The 25,155-nt window shown below is 41.4% G+C and overlaps 1 protein-coding gene across 2 annotated transcripts in view; it reads left to right on the top strand.

Annotated features, from left to right (window-relative positions):
• PRRX1 (paired related homeobox 1) overlaps positions 1-25,155 on the top strand; it is a 69,844-nt gene that overhangs the window by 32,521 nt on the left and 12,168 nt on the right. For both annotated transcript variants that reach the window (XM_028123074.1, XM_088016865.1), the window contains exon 2: positions 22,708-22,883. In XM_028123074.1, coding sequence (XP_027978875.1) covers positions 22,708-22,883 — 176 coding nt within the window. The remainder of the gene's footprint in view (positions 1-22,707; positions 22,884-25,155) is intronic.

Here is a 25,155-nt window from a genome sequence, read left to right as displayed (position 1 = left end):
TAAATGCATCATTCGCCATGAGCTGCAGTGACATGTCCGTATTAGAGAAAAAGAGGCGACCTTGAATCTCAATATCGTATCTTAAGCCTTTGGTTGCTTGTCCCCTAGTGTGCCGTTCTCACAGAGGAATGAACCTCAGTATTGCTAGCTATGAAAAGATAATACCAGGTGCAGCTGGCAGTCCGGAAGGGAGGTGGTTAAGATTTGCCAAGCCATTCGAAGTTCTTTATAAGTAGAAATATCTCCCCCAATGACTCTTATGAATCCAATTTTCCGGTTTAAAAGGGGCAAAGAATACATTTTGCCATTTGTGCTAGAGATTACTATCTTTATTTACATGCAAATTACTTTAAAAGCTAGGAAAACCTATAAAATTTTAAATGTCCCACACCAGGGGGCTTAAACTAAGAGTCTTTGTCAAATAAAATGAATTCTCCAAGATGGACTTTGAGCTACTTTCTTTGCATCTAAGCACAGCCTCTCTTAGAGGAAGGAAACAGTAAAGTTCTCACAGAGAGAGAAAACGTTTACCACTCAGTAAAAATCCCTGGGCTTCCCCCGTATGAAAGCTTTAATTTAGCTCAGCCCACTCCTCCACGAGTTAATTTAGAGCACCAATAAAAGGGGATTATTTTGGGGCTGAGAATCTGCCTGGCACATTCTTTGAGCCTAATAGAGCTAAATAAAGCTATGAGACTGGCTAAATGCATTAACTGCACCCGGTGGACTGGCAGAGCTGAGAAGAGGCCAGAGAGAGTGTCCTTCCAAACCTGTTCTTTGCAGAATGAAGAAACTGAGGTGATTTGCACAAGATCAGCTAGCTAGTTGCAGAACTGGGACTGGAACGTGAGCCCCTGTTCAACACCCACTATGTTCCACCGATGGCTTCCCATAGCTGCATTATGCTTGTAACCACTCAGAATGAGATGCTATATCAGTATTACACACCTATGCATCCAATCACTTGCCCCCATCCTCTCTCTTCTTTTAGCAAAACCTTTAATGTATTTGATGCCAGTGTCATCTGTCTGTCCATATGCAGTTGGTGGAAGGAGTGAGTGTCCTTGAGTGGAAAGGTCACTTTTTCATGCTGGGAATGTGGACATGCGTGAGAGTGATTTTTAAAGGAGCTCACCCACAAATGATAGCCCTGTGATAGTTTTTATGCACATAGCAGACCAAATGTGGAGGAACATGCTCTAATCTGGAGAGATTAGGAGCTTCGTATATGAATAGACCCACTTCTTAAACACACATTAACTGGAAAAGATACAGAATGTGAACACGCCAGTGTGCATGAGTGCTCACGGGCACGTGCGTGTACACACACACTGGGCAAATCCACTGGGCAAATCACTTAATCTCTTAGACCCTCGGTTACTTTATTGTAAAATGGGAACAGTTGTCTCCCATGAAGGGTTATCATATTGGATATAAACAAGTTTATACATTCACATTTACCTTACAAGGATAATATTTAATTTTGATTTTTTCCTTGCCTGTAACTTTTCTATTTTTGTATCTATTTTTTCCTATTTGTCTCTTATGGTAAATGTAAGACAAGCTCATCATGCATAATGAGAGTAGATTATAGAAAAGACAATAAGGGGAAAATATCCATTATTGCATTGCTCAGAGGTGAACACTCTTAACATTTTGATTTATTTCCTTCCAGTCTTTTTTTTTTGCCGAATATTGTTTTATATGGTTAAGAATATAACATATGTGTAACTTGTATTCATATATATGGACACATGTATACATATATGCATATTCACAGGAGGTCTTTCATATCTTTAAAAAGCCTTTATAAACATAACTTTTCATATCGCATATCCCCCCTCCTCATCTCTATAAACATCGCCAACATCATCATTTATTGAACACTGTACCAAACTGTATATAAGTAGTTTACATATATTACATATATTATATATTATTTCATTCTCATGAAATACTGATGTTTGTATATGGAGACAAATGTAGCCAATAAAGACGAAATATCGAAGAGAATAATAATATTAATCTGTAAGCCTCTGAGAGAAACTCCAGGACCATTTAAACGAATTTAACTGGAAGCAAGGTGACAATAACACTTGTAATGCCCTCGTACTTTGGAAAGTTAAAGCCAAAGAGGGATGTGTACATGTGTTTCTTGCCAGTTAGGGGCTCCTGGGTGGCTCAACCGGTCAAGTGGCCAACTCTTAATTTTGGCTCAAGTCACGATCTCGGGGTCCTGGGATTGAGTCCCCTCTCGGGCTCAAAGCTCAGTGCAGAGGCTGCCTGAGATTCTCTCTCTCTTTCTCCCTCTGCCCCTACCCCACTCCCACACTCTCTCTCTCAAACAAATAAATAAAATATTTAAAAAAAAAAAAAGAGAAAGATCTCTTGCCACTTATATAAGCACTTGAGAATAATTTTTTCTTTTAATTTTAAAGTCTGGAGAACAGAGCATCTTTTTGTTTTTCTGTTCCTAGGGGATGAAATCATTTAAAGATGGGTTGATGCCTTAGTGAAATGCAAAAAGCCTTCTTCCAAGGATACATAGGCACCATTCAGTGTTTGGGAGGGTGTTTTAGCATCACAGTAGAGGCCTTTTGCTTATTAAAATCCACTATTTTTCTGACCATTGAGCCTCTAAACGAAGCAGCTGAGAGGAATAACACCATATTATTTCTTTAGTTTTCAAAACTCAATCTTGTAATTTCCATTTTTATCAACAGAACACATTCAGAACAGAATTGGAGCAGAGTCGATGCTGACTTGACTTGGCCAACGATTCTTAACCACTGACTTCCACAGCTATCACAGTTTTCTGGGGAAAGCTGGCTGGTCTACCAGCCTCTGCCAAGGTGAAGGGAGAGAGAGTGCCAGAGGTGGGAGAATTAGCCTGCACAGGGGAGCAGGGTGGGCAAGGAAGAGTGGGGGGCGGGGGTCCGTGAAGAAGGGGCTCCTGGCCGTTAATTTTCTAATCCTCCCTTCAGAGAGGCCCGCTGGCCCCCAAGACTGTTGTTTCCCTGTGTGCAGTGCTGATGGTCTGTAATCTTTTGTCAGAGTAATTGACGGTGAAGTCTGCACTTTTGCAGCTAATGATAAATAGGGCTTTTAAAGGTTGTAATTTCTTGTTTAACCAATGCCAGTTGCAAATACTTTGTGCCGAGGAATAATTCCTCTCTGCCAAATAAAATACAGTGGAAGTCTGTGGCGTGTTTTCCAGCGTATTGTTAGACACAGCTTGCCTGACAGAGCACTTTCTGTGCAGGAGATAAATGTTCAGGCCGTCTGGCTGCCAATTTCAGTATAGAAAGGACTTTTCTTGTGGAAAAGCTTTTCTGTTTCCCTGGCAAACATTAATAAGGTTTTGTCTTTTTTTTCACTTTTAATTTTTATTCTTTCACAAAACTCTTTCAGAGAGGTAAATGTTTGGTCCCTTGAAATGAGAAGGATTCTTCAAGTTTTTCAGTGTGTCCCACTTTCTCTGTTCCATTCTGGAGCTCTGGTTTGCACACAGCTCCTCCAGAGAAATGGCAAGGAGGAGACTCTGTCAGTTTGCAGACAACTGTATTAGGAGCAGTGGTACTGGGGAAGAGAATCTCAGGGAGTCTGTCCATTGCAAGACTGAGGGAAAACTATAGTAAAACAGGCTGGAGAGTGGCAGAGAAGAGAGAAATAAGGGTTCTTGTGGGCTCAAAAGGAGACAGGCTTGCTTTTGAATTGGGATTACTGCCTTTAAAAATGAAGCAAAGTGACACAAAAACACAATGACAAATACCAGTGTGCCTCCAAGTACAAATGGATGCGTTTCTGGGGCTTTCACACATATGTAATTATATTTTAAATGTACCAGTGGAGTTAGCAATTTAAAAATATCCTAAGGCCAATTTTTGTCATATCTGATACTGTGTTTTTGGAAATATTCCTTTTTTATGAATCAAGTGGCTTCAAGTGAGGCTCCTCAGGATCCTGGGAAGTGCAGCAGGTCTCGGGTGGAAAGTTGGAGGGCAGGATGTGCTTCCAGCAGAGACAGAGTCTTTGGTGCCTTGTGTTCTGCAGGTTTCTAACAAAGAGGGTGCAAGGATTTTCAGATAGATATTTAGACTATTTGGAAAGTCCTTCAGAGCGCTCCCATGCGCTAAAAATTTATACTTCTCCATGTCTTGAATTTGTACTTTGCATCTTTAGTAATTAGATAGGTAGACACTTCACAGATTGAAAGAAAGATGGGCAGGAGAGTTAAAAACAGGCCCAGGTTGGGAAGAGAGTGGGAGATGATGGACAGAGGTATTATGGTGGAAGTTTAAGAATCAGAGAAGCCTCAGGCATCTTGACCACAAAAAGTAGCAGGATGAGCCACATTATTTGTGCTGACCTTCCAAATCTATAAAGCACTGATGTTTGTCTCGTGCCCAGCCAAAACCGAGCTCCATACAGTTAGCAGGATGCTGTCTGAAAGGTAATATCCCTGTCACCCACTACCCTGCTGAAAAATCCACTACTGACTCCCTTGCACTAAAAAATGAAGTCCAAAGGCATGTTGTAAGAGCCCCACCACCACCTGGCCCTGCTTCCCCTACAGCTTCATCTTTCTTCTCTCCTCAGAGCTCCTAAATGCTCAGCTGTGGCAACATGGGAGGGTCAAGATCATATCACTTACCAGCCCTACATTCTTGAGACGTCTACTTCTGTGAACCTCTAAAATTAGGACAATGACATGCTCCTACATGGCACTGTAACAAGGAATGAATGAGGTGAAAATCCACTATTTGGAATGAGTAATACTGCTTTCATCACTCTGCTCCATCCATTCCAGACTCTCTCCCCTGATCAAAATGTGTATTTTTCCTTCAAAATTACTTCCTCTTTTTCTGTGACTCTTTTCTCACGTATGAAGATACAGTGGATTCCTCCTTTGTGCCGCAACTTTCCAGTCTATGCCTCCATTATAGTTAGTTCATTTAAAAAACTTACTTGTTTATATATCTGTTTTTCTCACTAAACTGTGAGTTCCTTGTGGGGGTGGAGACCACTGACCTTTCATCCCCACCAGCCAGTAGGGGTACAGTAAACATACGTTACGTTGAACAGAAAGAAAACACCAGGTAGGAAATCTGAATTGATTCATCATTGCAACTTCATTTCAGTTCCAGGGTTTAAAAGCTCAAATAAGCCTTGGGCATGAACTCATTTTAGTTTGTGACCATCTGATCGCTCCAACTCTACTCAGGCCAAAGCTTTGCTTGCTTTGTTCAAGAATTACACATTTGTCAGACAGCCCTCCCCACCCCCCCAACCCCCCCACCCCCCTCCTATGAAGTTAGCATGTGTGTGAGGTGTGTTTGAGGGAAAAGCAGACCCACATTTCTGCTAACAAATGTAATGTTCATCACAAAAGGACTAAAAAGAGAATTACTCAACTTAATTTCCTAATTTCTTAACCAGTTCCTTAGATTGAGGTGCTTGCCCAGGTTCACATCAGAAGATACCAGATTTTGATTTGTTTTCTCATGTTTCCAGTGTTCTATCACAGGAGCACCCTCTGAAGGGTAAACACTCAAATTTTAAATTTTATTTTGATAGCACTTAAGGCAAAGACAGTATAATATAGTTCTTCCATAAATGGCAATCGTAGAGTGTTTCAAACAACTTGGGGATTCCAGAAAGCTGAGGTTGTGGCAGTTCAGTGATTTATGATGTTGTGTGTAATGGATGGGTACTAGATCTATGCAATTATCTTGTTCCCATTGGCCTCGTGCATAATCGGATTTATGCTCCCACGATTCTGGGAGGGATCTGTAACTAGATGATCAGGAGAAGAATAGAAATAGTTTGCAGGCTGTAACTTCAATTCTCAATGTGTTGCCAAATCAAATGCTTAGAAGTATTTCTCTGAAGTAAACACCTCTTCTAAAAATCATATGATTGTAACCCAACCATATCAAGAAGTTGGTCTCTTTATCTATTTCAATTTCTGAGTTAAAATGATACCCAACACATTCTCTCAAATTCCTATCCACTTCTTAAAAGCTCTTCCACTTTTTAATAGTTTAGGAAGCAGATTTCATAACCTCTGGATCCTTTCAGGACCTCTGGTTCTATGAAAGGCAAGCGAAGTGAAGCATTTCAGAATTGCGCTCCATAGCCAAACTGCCAGGAGTCAAGGAACCTCGGCTCTGTGCCCTCGGTCAGGCTGCTCATCCTCTCTTGGCCTCAGCCTCTTCATCTGCAGCATGGGGATAATAATAACATGAACTCTTAGGGGAATCAAATATGAAATATTCCACGTAATGCACTTAACAATGGTTCCTGGCAAACAGCAAGTACTCAGTAATTGTTATCAAGGAATGTTTATTAAGTACTTACTTGGGAAACCATATTCATCCAACATTAGATCCTAGAAAGTATGTAAAAGAGGTATAAAATATTGTCTCTGTCTTCACAGACTTTACAATGATAATGCCTTACTTATATGCCTCATATTGTTAGACAAGTCATCTTATTTGAACCTCACTTACAACCCTTTCAGACATTTTGGACTTTTATTTCCTTTCACCTTCAAGTAAAAAAAAAAAAAAAAAACTGGAGCTTAGGAAGGATGAAGGAGTTTGCTGAAAGATAATGAGCGAAGAGACAGGACTGGCACTTGGAGCTCTGCCTTCTTGGTACCATTTCCAGTATACACCAGGGTCTCTGTTTAGTAGCTCTTGAGACTCAAACACATAGAAAACAAAGAAGACAATATGACAGTGCACAGAAATGTACTAAACTGTATGAATCAAACACTGAGTGCAATTAGGGTGAAGAAAAGAAAATAATTAATATGATCTGGAGAAGCTGAAAAAAGGAAAAATTTTTAAAAAAAAACTTTAAGGATTTATTTATTTATTTGAAAGAAAGAGGGTGAGAGAGAGAGAACACTAGTGTGAGGGGCAGAGGGAGAGAGAATCTCAAGCAGACTCTGCACTAAATGCAGAGCCCAACATGGGGCTCGATCCTACAACCCTGAGATCACAACCTGAGCCAAAACCAAAAGCCGGACGCCCAACCGACTACACCACCCAGGCACCCCAAAATTAAAATTTTAATTAAAGGTTAAAAATAAGGTACACACCTACTGATTATTTTTTATTCTGAATGTTACCAGATGTTAATTTCCCCTATATATGAAATTAAATAAATGTTACTTTGCTTAGTTTTGCTAACCACTATTAAATCATTAATACGTTTTTTGTTAAAACTGTATTGTGCTCTTTTCTTTTGCCATAAAGAGATTTGAAATATAGGTGAAATAGCATATGTGAGGTGTTTTATGATCTTTGGAAGAAAGATACCATATAATTGCAACCTTTCAGCTCAAAAGTTATGAACACAATTAGATTGTCTCTCTCTAATGGAACTCTGTTCTCTCCAATTGCACTGAAAATAGAGTGCAGAACATAGATTTCTAGTTATTTTCCTGAGTTCAACAATCTCTAGGCTACGGTTAACTTTTGGCTTGAGACCACAAAAACACACTCCAAATATTCATCATCTCCAAAGGTTATGTAGGGTGCACGAGATGTAATTGATTCATTGGTCGTTGGTCATTGGTCACTGCGGTCTTTGTACAGGACTGTATGTATGCAAACACGCCTTCTCAGCTGTACTGTATTCTTAAAGGAAACTTGAGCGGCAGGAAAGACTTCAGAAAGCCAGTGACATACATCTTCCTGTCTTTTGTTTTAAGCTCCCACAAGGGATGATCTTGGAGAAACTCACCTTTATGATAGTCTTTGTTGAAACAAATAAAATAGTAAACAGATTTGCATCAACAGATCTTCACCTGTGTATAACAGACTATACACCAAACTTTTCTTAAGCCTGAATGTTGGACTTTCTCACTTAGCCTGGGGAATATATTGTTTTTCTGGATGCTCTACTTTGGAAGAGGCATCAACTTGGAATCTAACTAACAGGCCTAGATTCTGTTGTTACTGGATCCTTTGTAACATTATTTTTCCAGCCTGTCAAAAAACTGCTTTCTAGAGGGACCAATAAAACTTACCTAGTAGCTTTGGTCTGGACTTTGGAACATATATTGCAAATCGTTCCAAAGGTTCACATGTTACTTGGGTCCAAGTGGGATGGTGTCACTTTGTAAGTTCTCAGAGTTTAATGGAAGAGTATCCTTAGGGATTCACCTTTAATGTACTCTCAACTCTTTTTTTTTTTTTTTTGCCACTTTTCCTCCTCCATGTCTGCATTATGCAGAAATTTATGACTCCACTGATGCAGTACTTGGTAGTACCAACAAGCACAACTTGGCAATTGACTTCACTTGGAATGGTACACACTCTGCCTTGCTTTATTTAAATTTTAAACATCTGAAATATCTATTTAAAATACTGTGGAGTGGTTTTTTTTTTTTGTTTTTTTTTTTTTTGCTTGCAGATGACTCTAGCTGGCACTGATCACATGAGCCATTGTCTGGGAGCTTCTACCTAGAAACTGATAGTCAAAGTGAGTTACCAGATAGAGTTGGCATGAGACTAGGTAAAGATGATAGGCCTCAGCAGTTTTAATGGGCTCTACAGAAAGCCCAAACAAGTAAGATCTTTCACAATGCCACAGGTCTGTCCTTTTCCCTGTGGGCAATTGGATCTGCTTCTAGTTCTCATGTTTATAGCCCTGTTACAGTTCAACCCAGGATTCTCTGAGCTGAGTCACACATCCTCCCATACAGACACCCACACATACCACATACACACACATGCACACTGACATTTTATGAGAAATATGTCCTCCATCTTTCAGGGTCAAATTATTTTAAAATTCCAGAACTTTGCAAAACTGTTTTTCATGTTTGCTGCCTTCTCAATTGTTTGCATAACTGCCATATCTGATCATTTTCTTTAAAAATTACTTAAAAGAAAATAAGCATCCATACCATTGAAATAACTCTGATAGCCACAGAAATCATCAGTAATGTTATTTAAAACATCATGAACATTACTCATTTGACTATAGAAATCTGTAACCATGGAATTATATAAACCGTAGTTATTCCATTGTTAAATTAATAGATTATAAAAGTGGAGATAATTAATAAATAAATATATTGTTATTTACTCTGCAGGAGTATAGATTTATCCATTGGTCAAGTATTTGAAGAGGAATTTGTAAGTTAAAATCAGGAAGAGATATTTGAAACAGTCTAATGCAGTGCCCCATTTGACAACAATAGAAATGGAAACCCATTTGGCAAAGTTACCTGTTTTTTTTTTAAAGATTTATTTGTTTATTTTAGATAGCGAGAGCATGAGCAGCATGGGTAGAGGGAGAGGAAGAGAGAATCTCAAACAGACTGCATGCTGAGTGCAGAGCTGACTTGGGGCTTGACGTGGGGCTTGATCTCAAGATCCTGAGATCATGACCTGAGCTGAAACCAAGAGTTGCATGTTTAACCGAATGCACCACTCAGGCGCCCCCGGCAAAGTTACAGTTTTTTTAAAGATTTTATTTATTCACTTAACAGATAGAGACACAGCGAGAGAGGGAACACAAGCAGGGGGAGTGGCAGAGGGAGAAGCAGGCTTCCCGCCGAGCAGGGAGCCCGATGTGGGGCTCCATCCCAGGACCCCGGGATCATGACCTGAGCCGAAGGCAGACGCTTAACGACTGAGCCACCCAGGCGCCCCCAAAGTTACATTCTTAAGATTACATGACTGGGGTAAAAAAAAATTACGTGACTTTTTAGGGACAGAAAAGATGAAAACCCACATTGTCTGACTTCTAATCTGCTGGAGCCCTCCCCCAACCATTATATACAGTTGTCTTAATGACAAAATTCTATGAAAAAACTTTTTAAAATATTGAATTGTGGAAAATGTGGGAAAGGGTATAAAATCACTATTGTATAAATCTGGTCTGGGGCTATGACAAATTAGAGAAAATCTTTGATATTAAAAAAACGGGTTCTCTCCAGTCAAGAAATTATCTAATATTATTTGGTAACCAGGCACCCACAGTGGCCAGAAAAGCTAAAGCCCCTTTGGCTTGGGAAGAGCTGGGACTGGTTCTGAAACTGAAGTCTCAGGGAAGGAAAATCATAATCATAATAAGGCAGCCCCGGATTAACAGGTTTGTACTAAAGGAAGAATTTTACTGATGCTGTCAAAGGAGGTATGATCACTATCCCTAGAAAACCTTAGTATAGAAATAACCAAATGAATAAAGCAAAGGAGCCCAGTAAAGGTCTGCAAAACATGTCTGAATAGCAAAAAAGGAGCAGATTTCCTTGTAAATAACTCCCTCTTTGGACAAACCATAAGAGACTCTTAATCTCAGGAAATAAACTGAGGGTTGTTGGAGAGGAAAGGGGTGAGGGGATGGAGGAATGGGTGATGGACATTGGGGAGGGTACATGCTATGGTGAGCACTGTGAATCGTGTAAAACTGATGAATCACAGACCTGTATCCCTGAAACAAATAATACATTATATGTTAATTAAAAAAATAACTCCTTTGGCTAGATAAAAAGTTGTAAATATGTAATTTAGGATGTCCCCACTTTTGCCTAAATCCACTATCATATATATATTCTTTCTTTTAATCAACTTATGGCAAACATTTTGTTTATAAAATCTGATTTTCCAAAATCTCTTCTCCCACCTACCCTCCTAATCAGTATATGTTTTTATAGGGGTCCCCTGAGTTCATAAAATCTTCCTGTTTATCCCTAAGATACTTTATTTTAAAGGTGCTGGCTTCAAAGTAAGTTAAGCAGGTCATTAAACTCTGTGCCATTTGAATTGGAATCCCAAAAGAATAGAGAAGAAGAAGAAAGTTGGCAAAAGAAAGTTCTATCGGTGATTGAGGAATGGCTCTATGGTGGAATGACAGACCCGCCTACCCCCGTTTGTCCTTCCTCTTGCTTCAACATATTGCTCTCAAAGTCCTTTAAGGGAAGTAATTTGCAAATTTGAAAAAAAATCTAAAACTAGGAGACATCTGAAAAAAATAAATAAATAAAAAGACTCATGGAACTGGAAGGAAAAATGCTTGCATTGGCCCTGAAGGCACATTGGAAACAGATGCCGAGGAAGAGAACCATTTAGGTGGAAACTTAGAAGCCATTGTTCTTACCCTTGGTTATCCTCCTCTGGTTTTCTTTTTCTTTCTTTCTTTTCTTTTCTGTTTTGTTTTGTTTTGTTTTTTTTAAGTAGACTCCAAGCGTAGCGTGGAACCCAACATGGGGCTTGAACTCAGAACCCTGAGATCAGACCTGAGCTTGAGCTCAAAAGTCAGAAGCTCAACTGACTGAAACACCCAAGCGCCCCTGATTATCTTTACTTTCAGTCAATAAAATTTGTTATTAGGTCTTTCCTCTATCCTGGCTTCTGCCTGTTATGAGTTGAGCAGTACGAATTCTTCCTGCCAACTTTCAGATGATGGGGAGTTGGTAGTGGTGGCCATGACATGAGTCACAGTGACACATAGATTACTCATAGGTTTCCACTCCAGGTGGACAGAATCACTTATTGACAAGGAGTTCTTTAGGACTGTTCAACACAGGGGACATGATTCAGTGGAATAAGATTATTCCACATGGATTTTTGAGTGTTTTGCCCAAAACGTCTTTTTTTCTCCGTCATGTGACCTTAGTGCATCAGCTTCCTTAGTAGTTAAAACAGTCACACATCCTTGGAGAGGAAATCACTATATAATTAAGGTTTAGGTGTGGTTGGCAGGCAGTCATGTTGCTGTATGCTGGAGAAGGAAGTAGCCGGCTTTTGCCCAAGCTCCTTTGCCAGTGAAAAGGAACAGAAAACATAGTGACTAGAAATGACTAATTAGGAGAAAATACAACCTGAAGCTAAACATAATTTTGGCACATAGAGATGACTGCACCAGGACATGTCTAAAATGGTCAATGATTCCATATGTGTCATCATTATCAAAGCAAACATTTATTGTGTGCTGCTAAGAAGTATGGGGCTCCATTCTACAGGCTTTGCTCACCTGCCTTCGAGGCTTGCCTTCTAATTTGGGGAGATAATTACTGATGCAAAGTCTTGCACAGAGAAAGTACATGAAAAGCCTGGATAACACATGCTCCTGGAACTTACATGTCTTATAAGCAATGCAGTAAACCTTCATTTCAGGAAATTTCTTTTCTGAAACTCATCCCGGAAGGGGCTGTCAGGTTTGGTGGCTGAATGTGATTGACCAGGGTGTGCCAAATAGGCATTTTATTTTTTCTTTCTTTTTTTTTCTTAGATTTTATTTATTTATTTGAGAGAGAGAGAGAGAGAGAGCATGAGCAGGGGGAGAGGCAGAGGAAGAGGGAGAAGCAGACTCCCCACCAAACAGGGAGCCCGAGATCATGACTGGAACTGAAGGTTGACTGAGCCACCCAGGCACCCCCCCCAAAATAGGCATTTTCACCAAGCACCATTAACATATTCATTCTGTGTTCCAAGAAAAGTGCCTCAAATGTGCCAAGCACTAATGCTGGATGCTGGGACATACAGTTAACAAGTCAGAAAATGTTCCTCATGGAGCTTGTATTCTAGTGCGATGGTCAGAAGTAATAATCACATTTGGTCAGAAGTGTTGTTAGAAGGCAGATGGTTCAGATGCTGGACAGAGGATCATGAGGGGAAGGCTGCTTCTGGTTGGTGATCAGAGAAGGTCCTTGGAAATCGCTGACAGGTAAACTGAGGCTTGGAGGAGGACAAGGAGCCATCGATATAAAGAGTCAATGGATACAGGTAAGGCTAGGATGTGTTGTTAGGCAGAACTAAGACTAAAGAAGAATAGAAATGAAAGACAAGGAAAATGTCAGCACTGTCCGTAGCACAACTAGAGTAGGGTGTGCCACATTGTGGCTGAGAGAGGGATGCTGGACTTCAATAGGACAGAGAAAGCCTCTGCAGACTGTCTTCTGACCTCCCCCCCATGCTGCTGTCCCCGCCCTCCTCCCTGGCCCATTATTGGCTCTGATTGCTGCCACCCCTACTGGAGTATCTTTTTTTACTGTCACTTTACTTTTCAAGTATTTGTGACTTCTTTCCCCACACCAGTTATGAAGTTCTTGAAGGCAGACTACATGCAATGTTTCTTTGTATTTCTCAGAGTGCCTACTTGCCCAGCATACTGCACATGCTTGATAAATATTTGTTCAAATGAATGAATAAGGTGATAGGTTAGGATTGAGTGTTACCGTTGTTAGTCATGCCAGTTTGGGGATTAGCCTAAGCTGCCTGATACAGACACTGTTTTCAGCAAGGCTACTGTCAGCTAACCCATGGTTAGGAAGTCAAGGAAAAGAAACAGCAGTTATTCTCATTTCTGTTTGCTAAATTTAAAGTCTCATAGAAACCTTTAGGTTTCCTCTTTCTTTCGACTATGCTTATAGGTGAACAAATTCTTTTAAAATAAAGAGTCACATCGATTCCAGCTTGGAGACTGATCTCTGTAGAGTGCTCTGGTTATGGAGGAACAGGTCAATCACCTGGCCTTCCTCCAGGCATGGGTAATGATAGTATAGTCCTCATCCAATATATCATCTAGCCAAAGGTATTCTACAACAAAGACAAAACAAAACAACGCAAAACCAAAAACACAACAACAACAACAAATGGACAAGATTCAGACATTGCCTTAAACAATTAATTATTGAAAGTTTTCCATTGGGCTAGATACAGAAAATATAAAACAATCCTAAAAACCCACAATGCTGGATTTGGAAGAGATCTTAGTCACCTAGTCCAGCTTGTGATTTTGCCAGTAAGGACACTAAGACCTAACATCACTGATTTGACCAGTAATCCTGCTGGGTTAGAATCTGAGCTTCCTGATTGCCCATCCGAAGCCCTGTCTACAATTGTTCCGTAATAGAATTTAAAACAAAATAGAAGGAAATGTGTATGCCTTTAAAAACATGTATTGTTTATATCTTACATTTTACAACCCATTTTACAGACAAGATTGAAATGCAGAGATGTTACAGTGTGGCGTATTCCTCCAAAAAATATTAAGCTTTAAATCACTGTTTACATTTTGGCTTTTCTTATTCCTAAAAGAGAATTTTAGGGGTTTCTGGGTGGCTCAGTCAGTTAAGCGTCCGACTCCTGGTTTTCGGCTCAGGTCTTGATCTCAGTGTCCTGGGACTGAACCCTATGTCCGGCTCCACGCTCAGTGGGGAGTCTGCTTGAGATTCTGTCTCTCCCTCTGCCCCCATTCGGGTGCATGCTCTCACTCTCTCTCTGAAATAAATAAATAAATCTTGAAAAAGAGAGAGAGAATTTTAATTTCCTTTCACTTAAACATCATTTAAAAACCAAACTTCTTATGTTGACCATGTTAGCATATTTCGGTCTTCATATAGGTCTGATGTCAAAGACATCAGTTGCAACAGTTGCAAGGAGCTTTATTTTTCTCTTCAGGCCCCTTTTTACTCTATATGGTCTCATTACAGAATTACCTTGGCTCCATCTCTTACTGCAATGAAAACTGAATTCTCTGTTCCCTGTGGCTTTCTGTGCTGTAGGCTTCTTGCCCTGTAGTTAAAACTTGAGATGGAAATAAAAAAAGAGAGAAAAAACAACTTGAGATGAAAAAGTTGAGCAAGTGAAAGTCATGCCTCTCTTCTCAGGTATTTAAGTGCCTCATAATAGCCTCTCAATTGTCTTTTATCCAACAAAGAGTCTTGTTCCATCACTGCTGTCCTTCCAAGAGCTGAGCTTCCTCATTAACCATGTACATCTCTTTCACTGCTCTCTGCTTTCAGTTTTGCTTTTTTAAACCTGTTTTCTCCCAAGATTTTTCTTTAGAACATTAAAGTTTATTACCAAAAAAAAAAAAGAATCATTAAAAAATACGACTTAGGGTGGTTACCTCCCATGAAGACACCAATTTCTGTGGCTAATGTCAAGATTGATGTTGTGTCTCTTACAAAATGACAACAGTCTCACTACAAAGGAGAAACACCACCAGCAGAAGGCAGGAGCTTACGGCTCATCTAGAGCTCTGTTTGTAATCCTACTTGAATACCAGTACTTTCATAGGAGCACACACCTGGAATATGGCAAGTTTAGAAAGCTTTTAAAATCTCAGTCAGAACTCACTCTTTTCCCAGAACTTTGCCTTTCTTGGTTTTCTTTTTATCCCTTTGGCATTTACCAAAGTGCTCAGACATTTAGAAAAAAAAAAAGTCACTGAATAAATATTGAGTAATGTGACCCAAGATTTGTGTTTTCAGACATGTGGCAACTAAATTAGTCAACCCAAGGCACACAGGCTGGGAAATCACTGAATTTTCATAGCCTGGCTTTAGCCCTTGGCCTTCTTCCTTTTTCATGTTTTTTTTCTTTTAATTCATTTCTAGTGAGATTACTTGTTAAAGGTGCCAATGGCTTACCTGTCTTTGAGTGTAGAATCTGTCTGCTTTCTTAATGTTACCCCAAAATCTGAATTGAAAAAGGAAAATTGTCTTGTTAGAAAGCCAGGAGTTGACTAGCAGCAAAAAATGTCCCAAATGGGGCTTTTCAGACAAATGTCTGTGCATGACTTCTATGGTACAATTTTGGATCAACCACCATATCTCAGATCTCGACTTTTAAAGCTTTTGTTCATTTGTCAAGCTTCTTAGATCTCAGTCCTGCAATCCATCAAACCAACGAAGCCATATCACATATGTGAGTGGTTTTCTCACTTTCTCTGCAGTTATGCTGTGATAGAAATCTTACTGATTAAATACCAACAAACAGTGAACAGAAGGAAAAAATGAAACAACAGCAGTGGTTTTGAGCAGTCTGTCTCTGGGGAGAAACCGTAACAGCAGTGGTGGTTGTGAAACCCACCACTTGCCAAATGCCTACTGTGTGCCAGGCTGTATGCCCGCCGTGTGTTCATCACATTGTCAAATGACCATAGGAAGTAGGTCGTCTTACTTCCATTTTACTGTTTTGCAAACTGAGGCTCAGAGAAGGAAGGTGCCTTAGCCAAGGTCACACAGCCAGTAAGTAGCAGGGCCTGTGGGAGAGTGCAGGTCATCCCGTTCGGTTCCCAAGCCAGTTCACCTTCCACTCCCCCTTCCACAGTGCCCACTTCCCAATGGCAGTTTGGTTGGGTCTGATGGGAACATTCTCATTTTCCGGGTTGGGTTTTTTTTTTTTTTTTTGATACCTGAAAATGAAACTAGGTAAACAAGGGATTCATCCATTGAGAAATTGGGGGTAGGTTACATATCTGAAGCCAGAATTTTATTTTATTTTTCATCCAAGAGAAGGTATTTGTTCAGCAATTGAACTCCTATAATAATAATTCCAATATATAAATACTCTACATCTGATCCCTAATTTGTATTTATTGAACATTGAATGCAAATATACACTTTGTACTCCAAGGTTACAGTAGAAAATAGACTCAGAGTCACATGGAAGATGCCAGCATGGGGGAAATTATGCAAATAGAGACCACGGGTTCCAGCATGGGACTGCATGGGGAGGCTCACTTTATATTGGGTCTCCTCGGGGGTTCCAATCAGGAATGCTTTCAGATAAACGTCTTAAGAGAGTTAAAGTAGATAAGGTGATTTGGAGTTTTGACTCTCTGGAATAGTATCTGTCCTGGAGAGGTACAAGGAAATACGTGAGACAAAGAGTCAAAAGCAGTACAGGTCCCATGAGGATACCTCGAACTCTTCAGCGTTCTGTCTTTCCAAGGAGAGTCAGCTATACTGAGAGAGCTCAACATTTAGCTATCTCCACATCAAACCACTGTAGATTTACATGGAGCTACTGACTCAACTTGGGGGTCAAAACTATTACAAATAATATTTCATGCTTTTAAGAGCATTTTATTCTCCAAAGGACGTATTTTGCCAATTACATCTGAGGTATTCTCACGCTATTTTCTAAGGCTTAAGACTGATACTCGACTAAACATAAATAGTGTTATTTGCCAAGTTGACAGTAAAGAAAGAAATATGCACGTCAAGGGCCATCATGTGAAGTTCAAGGTCTAGCAGCTGCAATGTGAGAATGCACCCCCACAGTTAGGCATCAGAGTTGGCAGAGACCTGGTCAGTCTTGAGAGTTGCTGGGATTCAGTGGTGGAGGATTCCAGGTATGCTGTTGAGAAGGTGCTGCTAAACTTGGCTTTGGTCATTGTGATGCGCTAAGCTCAGTCTACACTGCAAGTTATCCCAGTTAAATGACCCATGTGCCATTTATCAGGGCACATATTAAAAGGATGCTGTCTTAATTGCAATTGGAGCTTAGTGTAACCAAAGAAACTCAAATGAATGCCCACAGCTGTATCTTGCTGCTTTTCATAGACCTTGCAATAAAAGCTAAACAGTTTTTAGTGGCTTTTGCAATTATACTTCCCTTCAATTTTCCAAAGGTTGTAGGGCCTGAACCACACAAATCCCATTAAAGTAAGTAGTTGTTGTGCAATGTAAGTTCCTTTGAAAACATTCTTCAATGCCCATAAAATGATCAGCGGGCTGCTCTTTAGATCCGCTCGCCTGCCATGTTTTCAACCAAAAGGAAGAAGGCAAGCTTTGATGTGGTGGTTGGTCTCTGCTACTGAAGCTGGCGTTTTATCTTCTTGCATCAGATTTCTTTCCAAATTGATGTGACTCAGGCATACGAAACACATTTTTCTTCAGATTTTATTCCTAAAATATGTTTTTGCTGTACCTTTAAATTATATTTGGCTGACCTATTTGGACTCTCCAAGGCTTCTCCCACCAGATGCAGAGCAGAAGAGGGTCGGGGTCTTTGGGAGTTAACTGAAGCCTGCCTGGCGAGTGCGAGGCCATAGTGAGCTTGGGTCACTGCGTGCTACCTGGTCTTCCTGTTTAAGAATGGCCCTCCTCACATTGTCTTCTCCACCCACCCTTCAGCGCAGCTTTGGCAGCCAGATGTGGAGTCCAGAGTGAATTCCAGCCCGGAGCCAAGGACAGAGCTATTGTTCCCTTTAACTTGTATTTGAACGCACACGGGGCATCACACCTAGGACTTGGGCTTTCTTACCTGGAGCAATGTTCATATGTGTTCTCATCCCGATCCATTACAAATGCCATTCTCTTTAGCATCTTTCTCATGGGTGTTTCTGCTTGTTTAAACCCCTCCTTTATCTTGGAACTGCTTTTCTACTAAGGAATAAAAATGAAGGAATTTCTGCATTTACAAAGGAATCAGAACCACACAGCTTTTCCCATCTCTACATCTGATGACTAACCTATTTGAAAAAGAAATGGTGAAAGTTCTTTCCTCCTCAGGTAAAGTTATCCAGAAACAAACGATACTGTTAACCTAATTATTTGCTATGGACTGTTAAAAAGAATAATTGGAATTCAGAAATTATTCAGCCCTTTAAAACTTCAAATGAATCACCAAAGTTCTAATTTTCTGGGACTGCTTCTATGCCACAATACTACCATGATTGTTTCAAGATTTTATTGTCATGTAACTTATCAAGAGAACCTAAATCGTTTCTATAGGAATATAGGAGTGCATCGAGGTGACAAAACATTGACATAGATAGAACTGATCCATAAGGTTTTTAAAGTATTTGATTACATACTAAAATATATGTAGGGATTAGGAGAATGGAGAGATCAGTATGGATGGAAGTTATCGGCAAAGTCTTATAGGAGGTCACATTTAGGATGTGTCATAGAAAACAGAGATTTTGAACTGTGTCTTAAGAAAGTGAAGGACTAAATATGGATGTGGAGAGAAGATGGAAAATGGGGTTTGCTACTGTGCAAAAATCACCCTGCACATATTTAATTGATGAAGCAGAGACTTATGGAGGCCTTTGAAAAAGAAACTTTAAGAACATCTGGATCAAAGTAGCTATTCCAGATGAGAATGTTTACATTTTTTAATGACTCTTCTGGTAGGAGTGACAACATGTGATACACATGGACCCTCTATCTTAGACCCTCTTTATATAATTCATATGGAAAGACCTTCATTTCTCATAAGATTTCCCCAGGGTCATGGTTTTTTATTTGTATCTCAGATGCTTCATACACATGACTATTGTCATTTGCACTTGAGACTGGAGTGGAATTAAGAGTGTTGGCTTCTCGCTCTGGCTCAGGCACAGCTGGGGTATTGTGATTTGGGGGCAGTCACTTCATTCTTCGAGGCTTCATTTACCTCATCTAAAAAATAAGAGGGTGGAATTAGACAATTTCTCTGGCTTCATTTGGTGCCAGTGTTGTATGACTCATGATTCCAAGTGAAAATACACCAGCTCACAAGGCCATTTTGCTGGTTTTTATTAGAAATCGTGGCCGTAACTGTATACTTGCAATTTACTTAATCATCCACAACATACATAAAAATACATAATCATTCATAAAATCCATAAACACCTTGGATTAGAAATATTACGATTTTGGTAAAAATCCATCCCATCCTCTGTGGTTATTTTGCAGCTTGGTGACTTCTACCCACTTCAGAATTCCAAAGCATGAGATGCTCCCCGATGTCCAACTGGACATCAGTATCCTTGGGCAGCATGTGTTAAAACCAACCTTTTCTGTAACTGGTTTTACAGGAAAGATGACCCTCCTCCAATGATAAAAACACACTGCCTTCTCTCCCCTCTCTTCAACCAGCATCCAGAATCTGCTAAAAAGTGCTTATCACGGGTCCTTCCAATGCCCCACATTTGTAAATCTCTGCAATGTTGACATCTCTTCTCACGTGGCCCAACACAGGTTGGGTCCCATCTTCTGTGTTCTTGGAGGAAAACAGGGAGCACGCAGTTTGTGGTTAGTGAGCAAAGACAGCCGAGCCCAGGGGCTGCCGCTCAAGCTGTCTCTGTTGCCCACTCATTGTCTCGTTCCATTATACTTGCACATGGGAGGACATTTGCCAGATCCAGACTCCTTGGACCCCTGTTATTTGTGTGTCTTTTCTCACCTTCAACATGATCTGGACTGGTGTTTTCCTTTGTTAAAAACAAGAACATTCACTGGGAAACTTTTGCTGGCCTCATTTCGGCTCATCATAGCTATTTATTCTGTGTCATAAACTATAATTCTCCATTTCCCTTACTCCCATGTCAGGGGAGCTGGTGGTTTACGATGGACAGTCAGTGGAATTTGAGTGAAAGGTGGAAGATTTCAAAGAACTACCAAGAGATTATGTAGCAGGTTATAGGACTAAGAACAAAACATAAAATACTCTTGTTCTTGATCACAGTTTGGCAGTACAAAAAAAAAAAAAAAAGACTCATAAAACAGCATAAAGGATTTAGAATTTGTGGCTATACCTGAGAAAGACTTTTCTCTGAGGGAAGCAAATGAATGATAGGATTGGCTTAATAAGAGATTTCCTTTATGTGAATAAACATAATAGCCTAGGATCTGTCTAATTGGTCTCAGTCTTGGGCAGGTATGGAAGCTACAGATTTTTTCCAGAACTCTGCTTAATAGGAGCATGAAATACATGTTGTGGTGCTGTCAGAAAGGCCTAGATGACCTAGAGAGACCTGAAGTACAAGACAGATAAAACTGTAGAAAAAAAGATTTGGGAAAGAGAATGAAAACAACAGGAAAGCCTCCAAATATTTAAATACAAAGGAGAACACAGATGTGAGGCCACTGCTGAGCGCTGTTTGACCCCAGGTGTTTGGATTCCGGTGTGGATGTAATTGTAAAAGAATTTTGCTGATAGGTGAATAGTGGTATAATCAAGATGTTGGCTGGGATATTCCAGGCCTTGATAAATCCCAGAAATCACGATAATTAAATTGGCTCCATTCTCAGGATGCTGCAGACCTGACATTCTTACTGAAAGTGTGACAGCAACTTCTTCAACACAAGGCTCCTGGTGGAGATACCACAAATGGAAAAAAAAACAGGGAGGTGGTCAACTGTGAACATGACCCTAAAACTGAAAGAGTAAGTGTCAGCACCTTCTTAGCTGGAGGAATGGGATTGAGATTGTATGGATTTTTTTCAACAAGAACAATTTTCTAAAGACAAGAAAAGTTCCACATTCAACAAGTGCTTACTATATCTGGGTGCTTTAAATATCCAGAGGAAATGCACAGTCTCTGTTCTAAGCTTCTGTTCTGGGAAGGCAGCACTCATGACAAAGGGATCTCTGATCAAAATCACTTGGAAGACTCCATTGTCAGGCACTGAGAGATCTGGGCCAGGAGCTCCTGGATATAAGCTACATTTTGAATCCACACCCAAATTTAGAACATGCCCTCAGTTTGTGATAATAATAATATTACAGCTCAGGTAGGTATCACTTTTCTTTAGGACATCATGATTCAAGCTAGTTGCTTTTTTTTTTTTTTTTTTTTCAAGTAGACTCCATATCCTGCCTGGAGCCCAACATGGGGCTTGATCTCAGGACCCTGAGATCAAGACCTGAGCCGAAATCAGGAGTCAGAGGCTTCACGGACTGAGCCACCAGGCGCCCCTGGTTGCTTTCTTGAGTGTGTTGTGTGTTTATACTCAGAGAGGAATAGGAGACCTCCTATCTTGGAAAAAATGGCTGAGAGCTACTCTTTATTGCGTGTGGAGCTAGGGACCAAACCCCGATTTCCCTCTATCCTCACTCTCATTGCTCCTGTTTTTCTTTGGGCCGAGAGTCTGAGGGGAGGGCCATTGGAAGTATAAGTCCAGTTCACCAGGCCAAGCATGTGTCTGGGGCCTCTGCACCTCTGTGCTATAAATCTCTGGGCACCACATGGCCTCTGCAGTGACCAGGCCTCACAGGGACGTCTTGCTGGTGATGGTGACCCAGCTGGTGTTCTGCTCAGCTTCACACATCCATCATTCCTGCCTGCACTGATGTGGGTGGCAGGACTGGAACGCGCTCCTCTCTTATTTCCTTGGGCAGGCTGGATGAGCAGCTTGCCAAGACGTGTTTGGGGGAACTGAGAGGAGAACAAGGGGGCAGATCTTGACAGGTGAAACCTTGGGGGGGTCACGATTCCCCAAATGTTCTGGGTGAAACTGTTTCAGAGATCTTTCAGTTTGGTTCCCTGTACTTGTGTTCTCATTGGGTGAGTCCCAGGCCAATGCTGGCTTGGGTGATGGTGTGGGAGCACCATCCCTGATCTAGGCTGAGGCTTTGGAAGCTGGCCTTAGCAAGAGCACAGAGCCTTGAGCAAATGCAGTTAGGAATGACTCGGTGTTTCCAGGAGAACACGTGGTAAAATAGGACTCCCTCTCATCAGTTTGACTAACTCTGCATTTGTGTTTGCATGGGTATGTAGAGGAGAAGGAACCAGGGAATAGTTGGTTTCTCTGGTTATGAAACTGTACAAATGAACAGAATATAACATAAGACAAAGGAGGTCCAAGGCAATCTACTCTTCTTCCCCCATCCTACATTAGTCCAGAGAACATGGGTAGAAGTTAAGATTTTCCTTTAGCCATCTTTGACAAGGCAGACTTCAAGAAGCATGCAAGAAATGTCTCCCTGTCAGTTCAGGTCTGGTCCCAGATTTAGAAGTAGCAGCCAGACCTCAGAACTGCCGGGGGTCCTTGGCCGGTGGACTCAAGAGCACCGATGCCTGTCCTCATCTGCACATTGAATGTGACATTTGGCTCTAACACTAGAGATGTAAGAATGTGAGCAAAGGAAACGATCTCTTACTGTAGATATTCAGCAGAGTGTAAACGGGAACCCGGACGAGACTTTAGCTCCTTAGCATCCATTTCTTCTGCTCCAGATGATCAGCTGAACTCCGAGGAAAAGAAAAAGAGAAAGCAGCGGAGGAACAGGACGACGTTCAACAGCAGCCAGCTGCAGGCTCTGGAGCGCGTCTTTGAGCGGACACACTACCCAGACGCCTTCGTGCGAGAGGACCTTGCCCGCCGGGTGAACCTCACCGAGGCCAGAGTGCAGGTAACCGAAGTATTGCCTCAGGGGCACGCATCGCAGACTGCTCAAAAATGCCAGTCGTTGGTTTCACACAGGAGCTGCTACTAAGAAAGATTACAAAGGGGCAGCATGAGGACAGAATCAGATCCTAAGTGTGTTTCTTTGGGCAGCATAGTATTTGTGTTTTTATTTTTAAAGATTTTATGTATTTATTTGTGAGAGAGAGAGCGAGCACAAGCAGGGGGAGCGGCAGGCAGAGGGAAAAGGACCCAGAGGGAGAAGCAGGCTCCCTGCTGAGCAGGGAGCCCGACGTGGGGCTCCATCCCAGGACCCTGGGATCATGACCTGAGCAGAACACAGATGCTTAACTGACTGAGCCACCCAGGTGGCCCAGCATGGTATTTTTACAAATCAACTTTAAGCCCTTAGGGGGGCAGAATATGCCCTGCTGGGAGGCTCACTCCTCATTGCTGCCTGCCCTTGCAGATTCCCGTTACAGACATTGTAATTCTGAGCATTTGACTCTACACCTCCCACCCCAGCTTTCTATTTGAGCTTCAGGGTGGCCAAGGAGATGAATTCTCTGCTCCCTACCTCAGATTTCCTTCCCCGATTTTGGGAGCTCCAAACCTGCAAGCGATTTATTATGAAGACACATGGTTGTGGACACTGGTGGGAGTGGAAAGGAGCACATCAAAGACCTTGCATTTAAGAATGGAGTTAAGAGCATGTTCAAGTGAATGATTTTGTGTTCTGTGAAGCAATGAAGGGCAAGGGCATGCAGGACAGTGTAGAGAGAGAAGAACAGCACTTCTTTCTAACATTAATGGCATGGCACATCAACTGCAATCCAGACATCTTGAAATAATACAACCTGGGATTAGTAATAATGATGATAATCACCTAATAACTAGCACTACTTGAACCCTTATATGCCAAGTGCTGTTCTAAGTCCTTTACATGAACTAATCTGTTTCATCGTCATACCAGTTCAGTGAGGTGGATAGCATTCTTCACCTTGCAGATGTGGAAACTGAGGCACAGAGAGTTTCCAGTATTTTGCCCAGCGTCCCAGAGCCAGCAAGTGGCTCAGCTGGGATTTGAATGCAGATATGCAAAGTTCATGCTTGTAAGCCCTAGAGTAGACTTTGAATAAGAGTCTCCTGGCTAAGTGCTTCCTCACGGGGTTCCTTGCTCTCTCTGCTGGAAGTAAAGATCTCATTGTCTTCCCTAGAGCTGGTGGTGGGCTGCCGTTTTGATAAGGGTGGGTGTGGATTAGGCCAATCTGTCTTGTCTTCTTGAGGAAATTATTGTTTGTATATTTGTGCTCAGTCTGGACTTGAGGGATTTCTTTCTGCAAGTGACAGATCTCTTGACTGACAGGGACTTTAGCTAGACCCAAAGGGCATTGAGGTGAGAACTGTGTCCATGCCTTGAGGTGCAGTATACTGTGAGGGACACTTGCTGAGTTGATGGAGGGGGTCCTGGGGGTCCCTTCAGCCTGATGGAAAGTTTTCCAGAGTTCTCCCCATAGGGAAGCAGTGACCTCACCTAGAAGGGCTCTCCCCAGGAGAGAACAGGAGGTCAGCAACAAAAGGGAAAGTTGCCTAGACCGCTACCCCACGTGGGTTAGGCGAGGCCCTCGGCACTGCTTGGCAGCCCCTCACGGCTCAGGTAAGAGTGACCTGCAGGATCTGCCGGGACAAAGCTCAGTTGTGCTGTCTCGATTCCGCCTTCCAAAGCGCAACCCTGAGGTTTGCCTTCCCACATCCTCTTCCCCCATGCTGCTAACCACAGCTCTCCAAACAGCCTCTGTATTTCCACTCTCAAATCCCTTCCTCTCCCTTCAAACCCCCCATATCTTCTATGCCCCAGGCTTGGCCTGCTGCAGTGTGATGAGTAATTTTAGACCAACAACCCACAGTACCTTGAAGCACCACTTTGGCATGGTGATCTGAATTGTAAATGAGGACACCTGGATGGGACAACGCTAGACATTTTTTTTTTTTTTAATGTGAAAGAGCAGTTTGTGAGCTGGTCTTTCCCCCCTTACAACAATAAACAAATGCTTTCTTACACATTGAAACTATTTTCTCTTCCTCCTTTCTCACCCTACTATGTTCTAATCCCTCTCGGAGCTGTGGACATTTCATATGTGTGTGGACAGAATTCTCCCTCCACCACGTTATTTTTCCTCCATGAAGTTTACCCTTCCCCAGTCTGCACCACTCCCTTCTGACCCTGGCTTTCTTTATGGCATTTATCACAACATGACGCCTATTATATTGAGTTGTAT

This window comes from Eumetopias jubatus, unplaced genomic scaffold (assembly GCF_037043125.1).
Source record: "Eumetopias jubatus isolate StellerSeaLion01/CBP00866 unplaced genomic scaffold, mEumJub1_p1.0 scaffold_12, whole genome shotgun sequence".
Taxonomy (NCBI): Eukaryota; Metazoa; Chordata; class Mammalia; order Carnivora; family Otariidae; genus Eumetopias; species Eumetopias jubatus.
This window is presented reverse-complemented; position numbering and strand designations above follow the sequence as displayed.